This window comes from Medicago truncatula, chromosome 8, assembly GCF_003473485.1.
Source record: "Medicago truncatula cultivar Jemalong A17 chromosome 8, MtrunA17r5.0-ANR, whole genome shotgun sequence".
Lineage (NCBI taxonomy): Eukaryota > Viridiplantae > Streptophyta > Magnoliopsida > Fabales > Fabaceae > Medicago > Medicago truncatula.
Window position 1 is genome coordinate 26,088,733 of NC_053049.1, and position 22,424 is coordinate 26,111,156.

Genomic DNA, 22,424 nt, shown 5'->3' on the forward strand with positions numbered 1-22,424 from the left:
ACATCAACAATGCAACACCATCAAATAATTTACATCAAGTGAACATCAACAATAATCATCTAATACAACCATTACAACTTCATATCAACATCTTTCACAATATATAAATATTCTCACATTAATCATCAAAGTAAATCAACATCTTAAAACATCATATATACATATAACACTTCATCAATCATGGACAATATCGTATTCACAAACATATACATACATATACTAATTCATCAATCATAAACAACATCATACTTATAAAGATATACATTCATATAACACTTCATCAATCATGAACAATATCGTATTCACAAACATATACATACATATACTAATTCATCAATCATATTCAATTATTCACTGTGACCTACTGCAGTAATTTGACCATAACTCAAGTTCTATAAATTGTTTTGAAGTCAAACCAACGACATTAGAAAGCTAACATCCATACCTACAACTTTTGTGTTTACACCTAAGACCAATTATGTACCAATCAATACCAGTTTTCATTTCAAATTCGGACAAAGTTGTGCTGAAATTCATAAAAATTCACTATGACCTACGTGCAGTAATTTGACCATAACTCAAGTTTTATAAATCGTTTTGACGTCAGACCAACGACATTAGAAAGCTAACATCCATACCTATAACTTTCGTGTTTACACCTAAGACCAATTCTGGACCTATCAATACCATATTTCATTTCAAATTCGGGGCAGAGATGAAAAGAAAAATCATAAAAAACAACCTATATTATTCAACTTCACTTTCATTCAAAATCATCACTCTTAACCCTAATTCTCAAATTCTCAAAAACTAAACCTACAACATGTTAAATATAATTTTCAGAATCATAGACTCAAGATTATTGAATGTTAGTCCCACCCTTACCTTAGATTGATTGACAGCAAGGTTCTACAGACTTCTAATTCTCTGACTCTTCTCTTCTCTTTGTTTTCTCCCAAATACTTTTTTTCACGTAAAAACTATTCTAACCTAATTTCTCCTCTTTTATATCACTAACCACTTCTCTTAATTCTACTTAAGCCCGCTAAACTTCTTTAATTTCTAATTCAGCCCCCCAAGTCTACTTATTCTATTATTTAATCATATTCTAATAAATAATAAAATAAAACCACTTAATAAAATATCAACATACCACGTAATCAAATAAATCATATAATTCGACTCTATCTCATTAAAATAATTAAATAAACAAATATAGGCTACTAATATATATATCAACACATAACAAAATATCACTTATCAAATAAGTTAATTAATTCTAGAAGAACAGACTCTAAACTCAAATAAATAAATAAATAAAACAAATATTTCAAAGAGGGCGTTACACATATCCCCATGGTTGAGTGGACGAACCGTTGAAGCCGTAGAGTTCATTTACAACATACGGGGAAAGGTTTTTCTCCGTAAGCTGCAGTGTTTTGAACAGGCTGGTGTACATGATGTTGCATGAGGCCCCTGTGTCAATAAGGAATCGTCGGACATCTACGTTGGCCATCGATGCTCGCACGAGCAAAGGAATGACAGAATTTGAAGCTCCACCAGGTAGTTTGATGAGATAAAACCGCAAGTGCACGGTCTTACCGAAGTAGTATAAAAGAGTATCGTTCCGACAGGGAGTAGTTCAATTTAATTAATCTTTAGAGATGATTAGAAGAGAGAAGAGAATTGTAAGTTGGGGGTTTTCAAGCGTTTTGAAAGATAATAATAAAAAGAGCCTTGGGATCGTTGGTTTCCTCTAAATGACAAGTCCTTCTTAAACCAAAACTATAAGCTTATAATGTTATGTTAGACTTAATTTCTCAAGACAGTTTCTCTTATGTTCCTCTAGCAACCAAGCCTATTTCGCTGACTTGATTACTATTAGATTTTGGTTCCTCTAACAACCAAGCCTATTTCGCTGACTTGATTGTTATTAGTTCCCTTGAAGATCGAAACTATATGTCTCAAAGATTGCAAAGCCTATTTCGCTGACTTTGCAATCCTTGTATGAATTCACTTGTTCGAATATCAAAGCTCCACTTTCGTTTTATGAATTGATATTTGGAATGATGGATAAACAATTATCAAACCCTCCACTTTCGTTTCCACAATTTGACAATGGTTGATCCATGTTAAGACGGTGAATTCAGATAAGAAATTAGGGTTGCATAAGATTAAGGCTTAGAGCTTGGTTTGATTAGGATTATGTCATTTAGACTTATCCAACAATCCCAAGACAAGGAGAAGTCTACTCACTCATGTTCATCGTAGACATGGGGGAGAAGAGAGAAAGCATAAAAGTAATGACAAGAAAATAAAGGAAAAGAAAAGAAGTTTAATTAGAACAGCAATTGTCACTTATTGAATTCCAAGTAAAGATGAATATTTGTGGTGGATGGCTACTCTATTTATAGCATTCGATCGACTTAAAATCTAAGCTATTACATTTGGGCTAAAAATAGAGTAGCTTAAAATCTAAGCAAAAGCAGCAAAAGGCACTCTGGAGGGTGGCACAGCCGTGCCAAGGCTAGCACGGGCCGTGCGAAGCTTCTGACTTGTGGGAGACATATTTTTGTCTCTCAATCTTCATATTTTTGCATCCAATCGGCTCCAAGTCCCTTTCTTTTGCTCCAAGATTCAATCCATCGACTATTCTTTCCTGAAATATAATAAAATGCAATTTCAAGTAAACTATCCTAAAAAGGAAATAATACTAATATAAAATCAAATAAAATCTAAATAAAACTAAACTAAAAAGCATATTAAAATAGTCAATAAATGACTCATCATAGTTCGGAGTCGTAGAACGCCAAAGGTGGTTGGAGGGGACCAGCAAGTTGACGCTCATGAGCTCTTCGAATTTCCTCTTCATGCTTCCCATGGAGATGTCCAACGTTCCTCCTGTGATGACTGATAAGTGCTCAAAAGTATTATCTTTCATGTGTTAAAATAGGCATTTTAGTGACTTGTTTTGTAAGTTATATAAGGAAAAGCAATCATTTGTTGTAATTTGACCATTTATGCTTTCGATGCCTTACACTACTCAACTTGTGCAGGAATGGCAAGCAAGGACCAATAAATAAGGTTCCAAGTCAAGCAGAACTCGCTTAAGCGAGATAGTTCTAGGGAGCAGCATGGAATCTCGCAGCCACCTTGCTTCTCAACTCACTCATGGAAATCAACATCTCGCTTGTGTGAGATACACTCGCTTACGCGAGATTAAGTCAGAGAGCAAATGGAATTTCACTTTCCATCTCGCTTCCAGTTCGTGCAAGCAAAGTATCAAAGAATGAAGCCAAGTCGCTTAAGCGAGATCATTTCGCTTGAGCGAGATCATTTCACTTAAGCAAGAAAGTTCCATAAAGCAACTTCAAGACTCGCTTTCAGTTCGCTTCCAGGTCGCTCACGCGAGATTCAACAAACTTCAGGGGATGTGGTCCACATGGCATGACCTCATTGGTCAGGTCAGGATTCCCAGGTATTTCGCTTAAGTGAGATGTACTTCGCTTAAGCGAGATGCACATTTTCAGCCCATATAAATAGTTTTCTCTTCTCTTTCCAACCATTCGATTACTGTTTTATTTACATTTTTCTGGTTTTTTGAGAGACTAGAGCTTTTCTAGAGAGAGAAACATAAATCAATGTAGTTAGAAGTAGATTCAAGCCAAGATTTGTTGAGACATCATGGATCTTGTCATTGAATCTTCATTTCTTCCTCATCCTTTGCAAAGCTATCATAGACATATGTAGCTATATCTACTCTTATGGTTTTGAGGTATTCAAACAAGCTATTATGTAATCTTTTGATATTTAATATATGGTTTTAGCTATTTATTCAATATTGTTGCAGGTAGGGGTGGCAAAATGGATGGATTGGATGGATATGAATTTGGATCTTAATGAATGGATCAAAAAAGGTCTATTAGTCCATGCATTACAATCCACTATTTTTTTTTCTTAAAAAAAACCATCTAATCCATCCAATTAGAATAACGTCCATCCAATTTATCCATTATTAGATTTTAATGGATGGATAATCCATCCGATCCATAAATCAAAGTGTATTTTTTTTAAAGTGTATTTTTTTTATAGGTGTATTACTAATTGAAGTGTTTTATTAGTGAATTAATCTAAATAAATTTTATACTGCAAGGCCCAAAAAGCTTTTTCTCAAGCCCATAAATATTTTTGACCTAAACCCAACTAATTTAATAATTCAAAAATATTATAAATAAAAATACTGGTAAACCAAATTTTATATACCAAAATTCCAAATATAAAATAGCTTATTCAAAAGAAACTTCAAACAAATTTAGCATACTGAATTTAAACAAATACACAAACAGTTCCCTGAAAACTATACACAACAAGACAATATAAACATACTTTCTCGGTAGAATAAAGAGATTAAAACATTAGTTGAAGCAGTGACTTCAATCCCTGATAATTATATGATTTATCGTTGTGGTGATATTAGACTCTCATGGTAAATATGAGGATCCATCGAAGCCTTTCCCAAAATCTTCCGATAATTCAACCTCCCATTATTATCCAAGCTATACACAACAAGTTTACCATTCTTAGGTGTTACGAGAATAACACCATTGTCTGAAGAGTTAACTTATTTTGAGGGATGATTTTCAGTTTTGTCCATGACTCAACAACGCTGTTCTTTTTCATCATCCACACAACCCAATGAGCTTCCTTAGGGTGATCAAAAGACACACAAATGCAATTAGTCAAAACATGCAACATGGGATTGCAAACATTGTCCCCGTCATACTCGGGCAGCAATATTTCTCCATAAGTCTTCTTATCAAGATCAAAAGAAACAATCACCTCTTGATTAGTAGAATTACGATCTTTATTAACGATCCAATTAATCGTGCCACTCACAAATTTTCCAAGCCAATTGTTAGAATTGTATTCATGATCATATGGAAAATTTTGAACTGTTGTCCAAGAATTTTCACCAAAGGTATAAATTATGGTCACAATTTCCTTAGAATTATATCGATTATTCACAACTACCAGCACTGTGTACCTGTCATTAACTATATCATAGCCAAAACCACGAAACGTGACTTCATAATGATTAAAACAAACAATGGTTGGAGATCTTTTGGATTCCAATTTGAGAGAAGGATTCCATAATCTGAAGTGAGAGTCTTCATGCAAGCATAGCAACCCATTGCACGAACCTAGAATCATTATCTGACATCTCGAGCTGAAGATAACGGGTTTAACAGGTTTATCGATGGTTAATGTGTTTTCCAATAGTGGTTTCAAAGGGTAAGATACGATTTCACATTTTGCAAGACCAAAAACGGGAGAGACCAATTGCGGATACTCGGTTGAACTCAAAAATTGGTTCTTTGCGAACTGAGGATCAGAGATTAGAATTTTCCAAGATTTACAGACGCATTTAAATTGAAGGAGGGATCTCACCGGAAGTCTGAGTAGGATGTTGACAATGATTTCTTCCGGCAAAAACAACAGCTCCAGTTTAGTCAATGTGTCATTTTGAGAATGGTGTAGACGCTTTCTTGAACATGAGTATTCCGCAATCTTAACATCACCCATTCCGCAATCTTCGAATGAAAAGGAAACGTTTATGCTGAAAAGGAAAAGGTTTCGATTGAAAAGTGAATTACCCCCTAAATTTTCCAAAACTTCAAAGACACCGTATTTTAAATAATCTCTTACTTGGTGTAATATGGCTTTTGTTTTGAATATAAGTAAATAGAGAGAAGAAGAAGAAAAGAGAACAAGGAGAAATATTCTTATTCATGTGTATTTTAATGTTACATATGAGCTCTATTTATAGAGAAATAGAGTAGCTTATGAACTAAGCCCAATAATCTAATATTATGGCCCATTAACACATTTGTTATTTGGACACCCACAATTAATACTAGCGGAAAGACGGGCTCTATTGTACCCGTCTGTCCACTATTTCTATTGCGCTAATGCATGTGATTATTTTATTATGTTTGTTTGTATAATTTTGATTTAAATTTTTAAATTTTTAAATATTATGGAAATTATTGATATATTGATTTATAAACAAAATATTGTCAAGCATATAACAAAATTATTTTTGAACTCAACATATTTTAGTTTGCTTGCATATAAAATTATGGTAAAATAATGATCATTTATTGTTTATTCTATTAGTAATTAGTAACATCATAACATAAATGTGTGTGTTGTGTGAAAGAAACATCATAAATAAATGTATAAATGAGGTGTTATGTTAAATAAACATTGTTATGAATGCGGTAAAAGAATGTCTTTAAAAAGTTTATTTTTCCTAAAGTCTCCATCTTCTCCTTCTATTTTTCCTTATTTAATGAGAACTTTTGTTGAATTTTGAAAAACTCCTCTTGATAAAGCTACATATAATTGACCATGGCTGAAAGCATGTCGTGGAAGATAGATTTCGACATTGGGAATGGTCTGCCCCTTTGACTTATTCATGGTAATAGCAAAACTTAGTCTAACAGGAAACTGTTTTCTACTAAGCACAAAGGGAAGTCATGAACTCGCATTTGATTTTAATTTATTTTGGGCAAGAATGCTCTTTTTCCAGCATTGCTTCCTGTTAGGATTTCCACATCCAACATATTCTTCAGGCCAAATACCTCCCCAAGGTCCTTTAAGTTTCATGTTTGTTTCAGATAGATCCTTTAAGTTTTTAAGGTTTTAGATAGGTCCTTTAAGTTTGAAGTTTGTTTCGGATAGGTCCTTTAAGTTTCTAAGGTTTCAAATAGGTCCTTTAAGTTTCGAGTTTGTTTCAGATAGGTCATTTCTATCAACCTCTGTTAAGTCAAAATTGATTTGATAGAAATGACCTATCAACCGGGAAGATATTTAGTCCTAATTGAATAGTTTTTTCTCTTTCAAATTTTCACATCATCTAAAAATTGAAGATTGTATCAAAAAGAATGGGAGAAAAAAAATGCTGATTTGTTCCTAAATATGTGTTGCATTACTATTAGGTGTCTATCTTTAATTTATTTGTTCCATAAAACTGTATGCTAATTACGTGTCATATGAACTTGATTGTATCATTATATTGATAAACACTTCTTGATTTAATATTAATTAATTTATAAGATAATTAGTATGGATACCTGTGCCATGCACGGGTTAGAATTTCGTCATAGTTAAAGGAGATAATATTATAATGTATCGTGTTAGTTAAATTCAAACATGGGATAAAACAACGAAGATTTATTAACTAATAAGCAGAAGAAAAAAAATAGTAAAATACTTCTAAAAACTTAAATGAAATACTAAATTATTTATTAATATAAAGTAATAAAATATGTAAATAATCATGTTATCAAACTCCCTTATGCTTGCTTGAACAATTGTTTGTCCTCAAGTAATTCATAAGGGAAAAAAAACCAGAAAATAGTAAAGGCATTTGTTTGCGATTATCCATACATATGAAGGAAAAAGTAGATCCGAGATGTTTTGTGCAAGACATTTGTTTAATATAAAACATAAAATATGATATAGATTAGATCCGAGATGTTTATTTTTCTTTTTTTTTTGTGGTGGTTGTGGTTCGAACTCCGGACCTTACATATTTTATATATTGTTTTTACCAATTAAGTTAAGTTCACGAGAACAAATCCGAGATGTTTATACAAACCCGTATGAAGACATATGTAGTACATAATTATAGTATATCAATTTTTAATATCCATTGTGATGTCATATGTACTATTTAATCTAAGTTACCAAATGAGACTTATCTCATGATGTCATATGTATAACCTTGAAACCATGAAAATCATTCTAGTCGATTGTCTCTCTTCACTTTAGTCGATTCTCAATGTATATATCACAAAAAGAATTAGAGTGTGTTTGGATGAGGGAATGTTTTGAGGGAATGTAATGTTTTGAAGGAATTCAAATACCTTGAGGTGAATTCCATTGTTTGGGTAATAGTTTGAAGAATTTTCAAAATGATGGAAATTTATGAAGTATTTTGTTCAAGTTAAATGTAGAGAATTTCAAATGACACCTAAAAATTAAAAATTTCAAAATTCTTCATTGTAATATTTTTTTCAAATTTTACATTTTGGACCTCAAACTTTCCAAAATTTTCAATTTGACCCCAATAAATTTATAAAAAATTGCAAATTGACCCCTCAAATTTTCCAAAAATTATAATTTGGCCCCTCAAAAATTTTGAAATTTACTAATTGACCCCTAATTTCATTTTTCAAATTTGGCCCAAAAAAATTGAAATTTATAAAAGTTGCCCAAAAATGATGACAATAATTTTTTTTTATTACTCCATCCAAACAATAATATTTAAAAATGAAAGCAATTTAATTGAATCATTTGAATTACCTAGAATTCTAAATTCTTCAAAATTTCTCAAATACTCCATCCAAACACACTCTTAGAGTATATTTGTATCCTTCTTTTTAGGTGTTTGTTTTTGTCAGTATTTTCATAAAAGGAATCACCTATAAGAGTATACAGTTTTTCATTTATTACTAATTTAAATTTGAATAATAGTATATAAATTAGTTATTGTTATGAAACTATTAGAATAAGAAGAACAAGAACAAGATTAAAGAGAAGAAGAGAGAATAGAGAGAGAAGAAAGAGGATTATATTATTCTCTTGTGATGTATAATTAGGTTACATATGAGCTCTATTTATAGAGAAATACAATGACTTGGGGAGCAAGCACAATAAATATGGCCCAATAAGCTAACAATATGATCCAATAACCCAAGTGCTATATGGACATCCACTTGTAATATTCATAACACTCCCCTTTGGATGTCCATCTCGGATATGCCTCATTAAAACCTTACTAGAGAAAAACCCAGTGGGAAAAAATTCTAGTGAAGGAAAAAGAGTACAACATCCTTTTGTGTTATAATCTGCCTCGTTAAAAACCTTACCAGGAAAACCCAATGGGATAAAACCATGGTTAAGGGAAAAAGAGTGCAGAACACATCTTTATCTCCCCCTCATAAAGACAATTATATATGAGACGAAGAAGTTTAAACAATCTTTTATGCTAGTTACTCAAAATCTTTACTTGACGGCGACTCTGTAGAAAGATATGATATATCTCCATACTCTTCTCCAAATTAGCAGCTCTTGTGATATCTTCATATTGAGTTGTTGAAAGAACCTCCTTTTAAAATTAGAAAACCACAAGTTTCTTGTATGTGTGAAATCATAATCCTTAATAAAGAGCATTCTCCACTTCCTTGACGTAGTGCTAACATTTTCAAATGATCGGATGATATTGTTGTTTCTCTAAGATACAAATTGTATGTTTGACTTTGCTGCAATATCTGTATTTACTAATATTGACAAAAAAATACCACAATATATATATAATAAGCAAAATGTGTTCGTGTCCTCACCTGACCAATTCAAATTGTTCATGATTTTCTCGAGGACATGATCTTTACTCACATCAAGTGACATCACAATCATTCTAGTACATAATCAATTAGATTTGTCCATAAAAACATTTATATAACAAAATTTAGAATCTCTTCAGGAGTTCTAATATATATATACGATTATAACAAATTCATTTCAAATCCTTAAGATGTCATCTTTCCAATAGATTTGATAGTACGTTTCACTCAAATGAAATCCTTCATGTAGTTTCATATAATTCAAATAAATTGTAGCACATTTTCATATAATTTGAGCCTTTCATGTGCTACTGAACTTAATCAAATATGAAAAAGTTCTTGGATTCACTTCTGGTGAATATGTCTTTTAAAATAAATGGTAGACATTTATCAATTCACTTCAGGTGAACATATCAAACTCTGTATATATGTAATTTACCATACTAATTCTTTTTTCGCGCGAAAAATCATATATAGTCATTTAACTTCACACCTTCAAGTGTGCGGACTACAAGTCCAAACAAAGTCTGCTTCATGAAGCGAGTTTGATTTCAGTAGAATTGTCTCTTTCCATTCTGTAGATATTTTCTTTATCTATAATCTTTAGTCGACTTTAACACATGATCCTCATTATTACTTATCACATAACGCTATATTATATGCAAAAACACATCAACGTTGACTTCATTTCGGTTCCATCTCATTCCATTGAGATCTTTTATTCATGACATAATTTACCAATATTTTATAAGTTTCAGGTACCTGATTAGTTCTTCTGGAACTGAAAAATCAATTATGTCAGAAAACTCTTTTAGAGTTTCTATATCCTCGTTTTGGGTTATCTTTCCTTTAAGCTCCTTTTCTTATTCAAAGCTTTTTATATTTGGAACCGATTGATCTATCATGCTTCAGGCACGATGAAGGCTCATTTGCAATATTAGATTATCCGATATGGACATCTATTTCGTTTGGAGCATTAGCAGCTAATATTTGATTTGTTTACCTTTGCAAATGAGTTATATCTTGAGGATCAATAAGAGATAATAATATTTCCTTTCAAATAATTTATTTAAACTTCAGGTTCACAATTTTTAGCTGCTTACTATCTCCCCCTAATATTGTGAAAATCAAACCATCAATTGATAATCAGCCTACTAGGCTATAAACAAGTTGGCTCAATACAATTAATGATAGATGGAGATTTATATCAAATATATTTTTCCAATATTCTTTTAAGATTTATCAAAATGCATTATATTGAAGCAATTGTGACATACACAACACATCCAAAAATTCACTTGGATGAAAAATATCAGGTTGTTAACCTTAAACCAATGATAAATTAAGGGGAGAACTTACATATAGTAATGTGTTGGCTTGATGCATATCAATATCTCAATATACAAAATGATTGATTCCCAAAATTGAGTCTATAAGGCATTATCTCATAACCAAAATAGAGTTTATAAGGTATGGTCTCATAAGTATCAATCATACAATTAACTTTAGACGTCTAAAGAATGGATCTCCAAATCCATTTTTATGATCATATGCTACTAGTTGTTCAATATCAATTTGAATTGGTGAATGATACTTATAAAATGCTTTTTGAAAAGTTTAGAAAATAAACTCTTAGTCAAATTTGTTGACATAATAATCTCACAAACTTCTGGTTGTGAATATACATGTGATCATTTAGTTGATGCATCGATTCAAATCATATAATATTCAAGTACTTCACATGATCAGTGTATTAATTTAAATAGCACCTTATATAAGTGAGGGACTCATTCTTTTAAATTGTCAACTCTATCTGGGAAGTAGTAACACACAATAGTTACTAGATTGAAGAATCTTCTGGCTCTTTAATATATATCCATTTTTTTTCAAATAGTTTATGCATCATAATAGATCCGGGATAACCCAACCAGTCTTGCCAACAATATAATTTGTAAACTTCTGGTTTACGATATTATGTGCTTATATTGCACAAATAATATAATATGTAAACTTCAGGTTTACTATAATATGTGCTTCCGTTGCACTAATATGAGTGTATTATAAATAAGAGACAAAATAAAATTTCCACTACACTTGTTTTCTCCAGAGTATATCTCGTAATATAGAGATTTTTAACATTAAAATTTTATGAGAATGCAATCTCAATGTTTAACTTTGTTCCTCCATGTAACAATAAATTAGTTATTCAGGAGCCTTCGAGAATTTATTTATTTTGAAGTGCAATGCTAACATTGATTCCTTGCATCATAATTTATGAAAAATATTCCTGGTTCTTCCAAAATGCATGATTGAAACCATATTATTGTAAAAAAAAAATTAATAACAATAAATTTCAAATATCATAATCATGCTATAACCCAAATATTTAATTTCAAATGAAATAAACTTGAATCTTATATATACGAGAGAAAAAATCATGTCAATATTGATTCACTACATGTGAATATAAATATTTACCCATATATTGTAGAATCAATATTTCTCAAAATTAAAGAATCAAACCTTTGTATAATGTACTACCAAATTGAATCACAAAAGTTGAGATTCATTATTAAAATACAACAAATCTTCCACAAATATATATCATAACCAAATATATAGCATTTATTTATTTATTTATTTTATAACTAAATACAAAGTTTATACACAAAAATTATGTGAATCAATTTTAATTTCAAACCAGAAATTAAAAGGTAGGACATAAATGTTTTGCCAAATAAAAATATATTTTCACAACAAATAAATTCAATTAATCAAATTCAATTCGATGTTAACAACATATTTGTATTTGTTGTTACAATGATCAAATAACCATATTCAATAATTCAAAACAAATATTTGTATACATAACATTTATGTGCATATCGATAATGGATCATAAATAAGTTTAAATCAAAATCCACACAAAAATTTCCCAAATTACATGAAAGCACAACCATAAAAATAAAATACTTATTTGTCATCAAAAGAAAACACAAATATTGACTAGAACAAATTGATGTACATATCTCCTTATAGGAAACTTCAGTTTTTCGAAAGTATAGAAAATTTTCTACACCAAAAAAAAATTGGCCTACTATAATTTAGAAAAGAGTCTATATGAGCCAAAATTCAAGAACTTAAAACATGATAATTTAGGTGCCAAACACGATTTTGGTGGTTGAGAAATTGAAATTGCCAAAATCGCATGGGATCAAAATTTTCTATCGTGAAGTCAATTTGCTTCTAAAAATAATGATTTCATCCAATTTTTATTTCAAAACAAAAAATTGTGACAATCCACTAAAACAAAATACATGATTCTAATTGGTTTCTATCAATCAAATTGACAATGAATCCATAACAAACAAGAGCCATAAAGTCAGACAAAAAAAACGAAATTAGTTACATTATCTTTTTTTTGAAAAAAAATATGTAGAATTTAGAAAAGAAATTTTAGATCAAATCTTAAAAAAATTGATACAATTTGAATCCTTAATTTTAAGAAGAAAAATTAGATATTTAATTTAATATTATATTTGAAACAAACTCAAACGTAAAGATATGTTTCAAATCAATTATAATAATATTTTTTTTTAACTTAGATCCAAATAAAAACTAGTTGGTTTATTTTAGACCCAACAAAACAAAACTGGTTTCAGCAAAAAATTTGGAAAAAAAATCCACAATTAAAGGAAACAATCTCAATCAAACAGAGATTTGTTTTAAAATTAAACCAAAAAGATAAAATAATAATTAAATCAAGGGATAATTTCAACTGAATCTTAAATGAATAAAACATGGAAATTTGGTGAAAAAAAAAAAATACACACCAATTCACAAAAGAAAAATGAGTTTTTTTTTATGTTTTTCACGAACTACTCACAATCAAATTAATTATTTGTGCAATCCATACATCACTATTGAATTTTTCAGTAATTCATGGAGAATAAAATTGGTTGATTTTTAAGTTTTTTTTAAGCTTTTCAAGAACTATATAACAAATTTAATCTGTTATTTGTACGATCCTTCATGGATGTATTACTACTGAATTCTTCAGGAATTCATGGAGGATAAAGATTGATTTTTAAGTTCTTCAAGAACTATGCAATAAATTTAAACCATAAAATAATTCTCCAAGCAATCCTTCCTTCATAGATTAACGCTTTTGAATTCTTCAGGAATTCAAAGAGAAAAATATTAAGTTCTTCAGGAACTACGCTGTTGAATTCTTCAGGAATTCAAAGAGAATAATATTTAGTTCTTCAGGAACTACGGTTTTGAATTATTCAGGAATTCACAAAGAATAATAGTGAGTTCTTCATGAACCACACTTTTGAATTTTTCTAAAATTCACATAGAGTAACATTGAGTTCTTCAGGAACCATATAATAGATCTCTTTGATTTTATAATATGAGATCAATTCTTATGCAATACTTCATGATTACATATGGAATAAATAAACACAATAATATATTACAATTCACATAACAATGATTTAATGTATCTATAAGGCACTGATTCCAATTGATGGAATTGTAACAGTATAGCCTATAATTATTGATACAAAATTAAAACTTATTTACATAAAAAATACCTTAGTTGGTAAGCTCGTGCTGATAACGTGTTATGAAACTATTAGAATAAGAAGAACAAGAACAAGATTAAAGAGAAGAAGAGAGAATAGAGAGAGAAGAAAGAAGATTATATTATTCTCTTGTGATGTATAATTAGGTTACATATGAGCTCTATTTATAGAGAAATACAATGACTTGGGGAGCAAGCACAATATGGCCCAATAAACTAACAATATGATCCAATAACTCAATTGTTATATGGACATCCATTTGTAATATTCATAACAGTTATAAAATATTTCAATTATATTCCTTTTATTCAATTAAAATATTTATGAAATATGTCATTGATTTCTTTGTTGTATGAATATTATTACCTCATTCAACAATTGTAATAAGTGATACCCTTCAAATTATAGGATAAATGTTACAAGCTCATGGTAAAGATCATTTACTTCAATTTTGGTCGTTGGGAGGCTTTTTCTAAAAACATATGTGATGCTTTCTACTTGATTTGGCTCTCATATAATTGGATTGTTTGGTGTGACATGAATGACATAAAATTTCAACTGCAGGGTGACCCTATTCATCATCTTTTGGACATAATTAAGTTGCAACTCTTATGGTGGTTGAAGGCAAATCATTATACTTTTGTTTTCAATTACCATATGTGGTGGCTTAATCCTCTCTTTTGCTTGGGAGTTCACCTTTAGCTTCATTTGCTTTTTTGTTCGTTTTATGCCACTTGTTACGCGGTTTTTTCCATTATTTTTCCTTTGGTTCCTTGTTGTAACAACTTTTATTCTTTCTTAATTCTCTTCTGACACATCTTGTGCTAGAAAGACTAAGATATCAGGTAAATTTAATTCATTTTAGCTTTTTTTTTTTTAAAAAAAAAAAAAAGGATTAATAGCTACTCCCTCCTGTCATCATTATAAGCAAAAAACTTTTTTTTAGGTTCATTGAAAAAGTGATGTATATATCTATTAATATAAACCATATACATCATTTATTCAATGAACCTAAAAAGTAGATTTTTGTTTATAATAGTGACCGGATGATGTAGTAAATAATACTTGTTTGAGAAAAAAGTCGCCACGTGTACTTAAAATTTGATGTAAGACTTTTGTATATAATAAAGATAAAGATTAAAAATTAGTGAAAGCAACATGTATTTGGTATTACGCATACATATGTTTTGACTTCTCTGTTTTTTTTTTTTATCGGATGTCCGGCCCTTTGGGACTTGCGAGTTTGAGTTTTGACTTTTTTCGATACTATTACATTTGTTAATACACCGGCAATTTAGAAAAACAAATATATATATACCCTGACATTGTCTTAAAGCATTATAATTTTTTTTTGTCTAGTTACTAGTGGCCTGTGGTTTTTGTCAAGTTACATATATGAATGATGTCTTTGATAGTTATCAATTGAGTTACATTTACGTAAAAGTATTACTTTTCCAAGGGATTAATTGTTGAGTTTATAGTGTTAATGTTTTTTGTATATGTACATCACATTAAATCACTCACTAGTGTCAAATTGTTATTATTTTTAAGGAAAAAGTTTAATGGTACAATAGTTGAGTGACGAAAAGCAACGAATCCTCTGCAGCCATAGGATTATATACCATAACCATTGGATTTAGGTTGTGTTTTAACTCTATTTATTTTTAAAATGTACACCCTCCGGTCACTAATATAAGCAAAAAATTATATTTTAGGTTCATTCATTTAATGATGTATGTGGTCTATAATAAAGACCATGTGCATCATTAAATGAATGAACATAAAATGTAGGCTTTTTGCTTATATTAGTAACTGGAGGGTGTAAAAAAACATATTTACAAACATCCACTTAATGAAACTTGCATTAGATCAATGTGTTAAAAAGCTTTATCTGCATATAAATCAAATCGTAATAAAAATTAGTCAAGTACCAAAAATTCAAATTACAGCAAACAAATATACTAAATACAGAAAGAGCAAAACCTTGATAACTATCTATATACTAATAAGAAAAGAAATGTCCCTTGAATTTACCATTTTGCTCCTATAAGGGGCAATTTGGTAATCTACTTATTGGTTGAGTTTTTTCTTAACAATGGCTTATGAATTTCCATTTTTGCCCCTAACCAATTTTTTTTCTTCTAATTTTTATATTTTTAATAACTTTTAATTATTTTCCAATTTTTATATTTTTAACTTTTTCAATTTTTTATCCCAAATTCAGTTGTTTCTACATTGCCGTTGTGGGAGATTAAGGTATCGTTTGACCCGACATTTTTCAAACTTCTCTACATTTTTAAGGAGAAGTTAGGTCAAACACAATATCAATTAAGTACTTACTAAAAAAAGTACTTTTTTTGAACGCATAAAATTGAATGAAATGAGCTTTGACCAGAAGATGTTGAATGTTACTTTAAAAAACTACTTCTCGACAATTTATTTCAGAAACACCTCTTTTCAACTTACGCCGAGAAACTTTTCTTTATTTTTTAATTTTTTTTTTTAACAATGGCCTATGAATTTCCATTTTTGCCCCTAACCAATTTTTTTTAATTATTTTCTAATTTTTATATTTTTAATAACTTTTAATTATTTTCCAATTTTTATATTTTTAACTTTTTCAATTTTTTCTCCCAAATTCAGTTGCTTCTACATTGCCGTTGTGGAAGATTAAGGTATCGTTTGACCCGACATTTTTCAAACTTCTCTACATTTATAAAAAGTACTTTTAGAACAAATAGGTTAAATCTAGGGTTAATATTGCATCACCGGTTAACATTTAGAAATAAGAGATGATATTTTGCATAAATTAAATCTAGGGTTAATATAGTAAAGTCACACGAAAAAATTAGGTTAAATCTAGGGCTAATATTGCGTCACGGGTTAACATTTAGAAATAAGAGATGTCATTTTGCATAAATTAAATCTAGGGTTAATATAATTTGTTTTGTAAAATTAAAGAGAAAAATTAGGAGCGATTTGTTTATTTTGATTTCCCTAACAATTAACGTTGACAATTTGATCAAATTAAACATGGTTAATTAAATAGGGTTAATACAGTAAAATTAAGCAAAGAAGTTAGGTTAATTCTAGGGCAAAATTTTGCGTCTGGGTTAACTTTAAGAAATAAAATAAAATAGGTTAAGTATAGCAAGACGGGTTAACATTTATAAGTAAGAGATTAAGTTAAGTATAGCTAGACGGGTTAACGGTTATTCCTTTCCAAAAAAACAACATATAATTGGGAACATACTTTTATTTTACTTTAGATAAACATTAAATGCAAAAGTGTTTAGGGAAAAATTATGTTAAAATTAGAGATGACATTTTGCATAAATTAAATCTAGGGTTAATATAGTAAAGTCACGCGAAAAAATAGGTTAAATCTAGGGTTAATATTGCATCACGGGTTAACATTTAGAAATAAGAGATGACATTTTGCATAAATTAAATCTAGGGTTAATATAGTAAAGTCACACGAAAAAATTAGGTTAAATCTAGGGTTAATATTGCGTCACGGGTTAACGTTTATAAATAAGAGATGACATTTTGCATAAATTAAATCTAGGGTTAATATAATTTGTTTAGTAAAATTAAGGAGAAAAATTAGAAGCGATTTGTTTATTTTGATTTCCCTAACAATTAACGTTAACATTTTAATTAAATTAAATAGGGTTAATACAGTAAAATTAAGCAAAGAAGTTAGGTTAAATCTTGGGCAAAATTTTGCGTTCGAGTTAACTTTAAGGAATAAGATATTATAATAGTTGTTATGTTATTTTTTATGTAGTGTTTTAGGCTCAGTGTTGCAAAATTTTGGTTTACGCAACTTTGATTTTCACATTTATAAAAGACAACAATTTTCCGTAATTTATAAGATTTCTCCTTCGAAACTAAATTTTTAAAAAAATACGTTATTCAACCTGTGCGAAGCACGGGTTTGTAACTAGTTTCACTTTGAAAAGTCACAAGAGAAAATATACTAAATAAGATACCATAACAACACTCTCTTTTGAACACTTTCTCTAACACTCACTCTCTTATTGGTTTAAATAATTGTGGGTCTACACTTTGAAAATTGAACTTACACAAAGTGGTGGGACATACATTAATTTCATCTGATAAAAGAGCGAGTGCTAAAGAGAGCGTTGAAAAGTGAGTGTTGCTGATATTCCTCGTAAGATACTCTTTAATTTCCCCACAGGTAGGAAACATTCCAGATTCATATTCCAGCTTTTGTTTGACTGTTTCTGCGAAAATCAATGTTAAAAATGTTTATTATACGTAAGCATCAAGCAGGTAAGCACTCACTCACACTTCTCTTACCTGTATATGAGTTAACATAATGATAAAGTCTAGATGAAAAAATCAAAATACGACTAATTGCAATTAAATAAGAAAAGGATATATATACAAGTTGTCAAAACCGAGATTTTGCTTCAGGTCGAAAGGGAAGAGCAAAATTGAATATCATAAAATGGTAATCAAAATCGAAGGATTTTACTCAACTAGTTTTGTAGAATCAATATAACAAATGTTAAAATCGCAATCATAATCGATAGATTTTATCAAAACAAAAATAATGTTAAATAAAATCCTTCGAAACCTTATAAAATCCTGCAATTTTGTATGAATTTCACGATTTTGATGCAATTTCACTACGATTTTGTCTATTTTGGGATTTCGCTATGGATTTGAGTCGTTAAATGTGAATAAAGTCGCAAAATCCTGGATTTTAGGATTTAAGTCAAGATTTTGATAACAATGTATATATTAATAATGTTTTGTTTCCAAATACTGACTTTGGGGTTCAAAATATTGTAGAATATATAGCATGACAGTATGCGACCATATCAACAATACATGTTCACAATTGCGACAATGTTGTAGAATATTATAGAATAGAGATAAACTACACTACTGTTTAATCTATCTTAAGAGGAGTTAAAGGAATTCGTCAAACACAGTCTATATAACAAGAGCTTTGCTAGCAGATAACTTGAGAGTTAAGTTTCAACTATCAATCAATGCTATCTTAGTGCTTTACTAAGGTGGTTTTAGCAGAATTATTTTGTTTCGTTTCTCCAATCGGAACAAAGATGATGATGCTAGAAGTTGCCAAGTGTACATCGTTTGTTCTTATTCTTTTACTAAACGTCACATGTCGGGAATCATTCGCCTCGTTCCATCCCATTGATAATTATTTGGTCGCTTGTGGTTCTTCCCACAATGTCACGTTTCAGGGTCGAACTTTCGTACCTGACACTGAATTTGAACATTCCAACTTTCAAATAAAAGCAGAAAAATCTTTGGTTGTTTCATCTAAACTGAACAATACCCTTTCACCACTTTATAACTCAGCTCGAATCTTCTTTGAAAAGGCATCCTATACATTCAAAATTCAACAACATGGGAGACACTGGATCCGTCTCCATTTTCACCCTTTACCCGATTCCAACCACAACATGACCTTTGCCTTAATAACGGTAATCATTGATGGTTATGTGCTTCTTGATAACTTCACTTTTGTAAACTATAGTAACTCTCACTTGATGAAGGAGTATACAGTCAGTGTTACATCTTATGAATTGATTGTCACATTCATCCCTCACCGTAATTCACTTGTTTTTGTTAATGCCATTGAAGTTGTAACTATGCCAGATGTGCTATTTCCTTACAATCTAAATCCATCTACCCCTTTCACAGAATCCATCCTTGAAACTGTGTATCGATTGAATGTGGGAGGCGCAAGTATCAATGCTCAAAATGATACACTTAGTAGGAGTTGGGAGAGTGATGAAACTTACTTTCGCTCCACCATTACTGCGTTGAATATTTCAACAAGCGTTTCTGCTATAAAGCATCCTGATTTCTTAGAAATTACAGCACCACCAATGGTTTATGCTACTGCTAAAGCCATGGGAAGTGCCTCAAGAGGTTACCGCTTAAATTGGGTATTCCGTGTAAGGCCAAACTTACTTTATTTTGTTCGCGTTCATTTCTGTGACATGATTAGCAACACTACCAACTATATGGTCGTGGATCTATTTATGAATGGTAACAGAACCACAGAGATAAGGGTTTCTGGTGACTTTGCTGAACCATATTACAAGGACGTTTTGTTCAATGCCACAGAGGAGACTCTCACAGTAAGTGTTGGTCCTTCAACAATGTCTACTATAGAAAATGCAACCTTGAATGGGATAGAGATAATGAAGTTCATTAACAGAGTTGACAGTGTTCTAACAAAATCTTCAGAAAGAATTCAAACAAACAAGAAATTAAAATTAGTCATTGTAATTGGATGTGGTGTATTTGTTTTAGCATTTCTTGGACTATCATTTCGTTATCTAAAATCCTGCAGGTCCAAGAAAAATTCAGTAAATGCTTACGAATTTCTGAGGCATTTTACTTTGCATGAGATCCAACAAGCAACAAAGAATTTTGATGCTGTGCTACTTATTGGAGCAGGAGGATTTGGAAAGGTGTATAAAGGAAAACTAGAAAATGGGAAAATAGTAGCCATCAAAGTAGCAAATCCTGAATCTAGACAAGGTCTCGGTGAATTCCATAACGAGATTGAGTTGTTGTCTGGTCTTCGTCATTCAAATCTTGTCTCTCTCATTGGTTGTTGTAATGAAGACTCAGAACTGGTTCTAGTGTACAATTACATGGCAAATGGATCTCTCAGTAGTCATCTATATGGGAGAGACTTTGTTCCACTGTCTTGGAAGCAACGTCTTGGGATAGGCATCGGGGCTGCGAAAGGACTTCTTTATCTTCACACTGGAGCTAAACAAAGCATAATTCACCGTGATGTGAAGACAACAAACATTCTCTTGGATGAAAACCTTGTGCCAAAAGTTGCTGATTTTGGCATATCAAAAAAGGGTCCTCTTCTTGATAAGAGCCACGTTACAACCCATGTAAAGGGTAGCTTCGGCTATCTTGATCCAGAATATTTTAGGACTAAATTTCTTACTAAGAAATCAGATGTTTACTCGTTCGGGGTGGTGTTGCTTGAAGTTATATGTGGGAAGCCTGCTCTAGATGATGCCCTTCCAACGCAGCAGATGAATTTGGCATTTTGGGCATTAAGCTGCCATAAAAAGGGCACTTTTCATGAAATGATGGACCCTTATTTGACTGGCAAAGTGAATATGGAGTCTGTAAACAAGGTTTTAGAGCTGGCTTGGAAGTGCTTGGAGGAGCGTCGAGTGAACAGACCATCAATGGGGTACATATTATGTCAACTAGAAGAGGCTCTCCATCTTGAGTTGGCATCAGATGTTTTGAATAACAATAAAAATGGGGATTCTTCTACTTATGCAAGTGTAGGAAATGGATTTGTAGATGACACAGAAGATGTTGTATGAAACCATAGTCTGTTAAAGTTGATATTTTAAATGTATCATAAATGTATGTGTTGCAGGAAAGGACATTTTTTTCGAGTAAATCATTTTCTAATATATAAATATTTAGATTGATTTTTTATTTTTTTTACTGAAACAAAGTTAATGCATTTCATCTAAGATCGATAATAGTTTGGATACATGTTGGAATGTTGATAAAAATACAGAAATGAACTAAAGATGGAGCCCCCCCTATGTAGACTATCGACAACTTCATTGGCTTGACTTGCTCCTAACGAACTTAACATGAGAGTTCACAAGATCCGTAGTTAAACTGTTAAAAATCCCAACTTTTCAACTAAACTTTTTTCTAATCATTCATAAAATTTAATTGAATTAAACAACTCCCTGTTGGAACAATACTCTCTTTTTACTACTTCGGTAAACCGTGCACTTGCGGATTTACTACATCAATGAGCTTCGCGGATGTGCCGTGTGAATGGACCGTAAGCATTACGGTCATTCCAGGCATCACGGATGTCCTCGAAGCTAGAAGAGGACAAGAGCATCTGTTGCGTCTTGGTGGGTATCTCCTAGGAGGGGATCGGCTTGGAGGAGATCGTCTGGGTGATCTCCTTATGGGAGATCTCTTGGTGTAACTTGGAGATCTAATGCTTACTGAGTGCCAAGGAGATCTAGAACATTAGGGGTGGGAGCTCCTTCCTCTTCTGATAGGTGTTGGGGAAGGAGTCCGTTTAGGTCGGACTAGTGGGTGCGCGTACTCCAGATCCATCAAGCGTCGGTTCTGTTCCTCGATTAACGACGTCTGTCGTTGAAACGTGCGGAGCAGATTATTGACGAGGGCACTAGTTGGTGTGGCATCTTCTAGTGTCTCTGTAGGTCATGGAGGACCCTGTAGAGGCCTTTCTTGGAGAGGAATTATCTGTACAGGTTCCTCTCTGGTGTACCCACAGGAGACGGTGAAGACGTCATACCATCGCGTTTGAGGGATACGAACTTCACTTCGTATCTATGAGCGGGCACCGTTGGCAACCATGGTAAATTTTTTGGAA

General features: G+C 31.2%; 2 protein-coding genes across 2 annotated transcripts in view; one reads left to right on the forward strand and one right to left on the reverse strand.

The window, feature by feature from the left end:
- The window catches only part of LOC25502686 (amino acid transporter AVT1I), a 49,658-nt gene that overhangs the window by 21,342 nt on the left and 5,892 nt on the right, over nt 1–22,424 (reverse strand). The window lies entirely within an intron of this gene.
- LOC25502684 (receptor-like protein kinase THESEUS 1) lies at nt 18,895–21,493 on the forward strand. The gene has a single exon (XM_013590235.3). The coding sequence runs from the start codon at nt 19,099–19,101 to the stop codon at nt 21,373–21,375; it is 2,277 nt and encodes a 758-aa protein (XP_013445689.1). The 5' UTR covers nt 18,895–19,098; the 3' UTR covers nt 21,376–21,493.

Coding starts and splice junctions, on each gene's coding strand:
- LOC25502684 (XM_013590235.3), top strand. CDS start 19,099: ATGATGATGCTAGAAGTTGCCAAGTGTACATCGTTTGTTCTTATTCTT.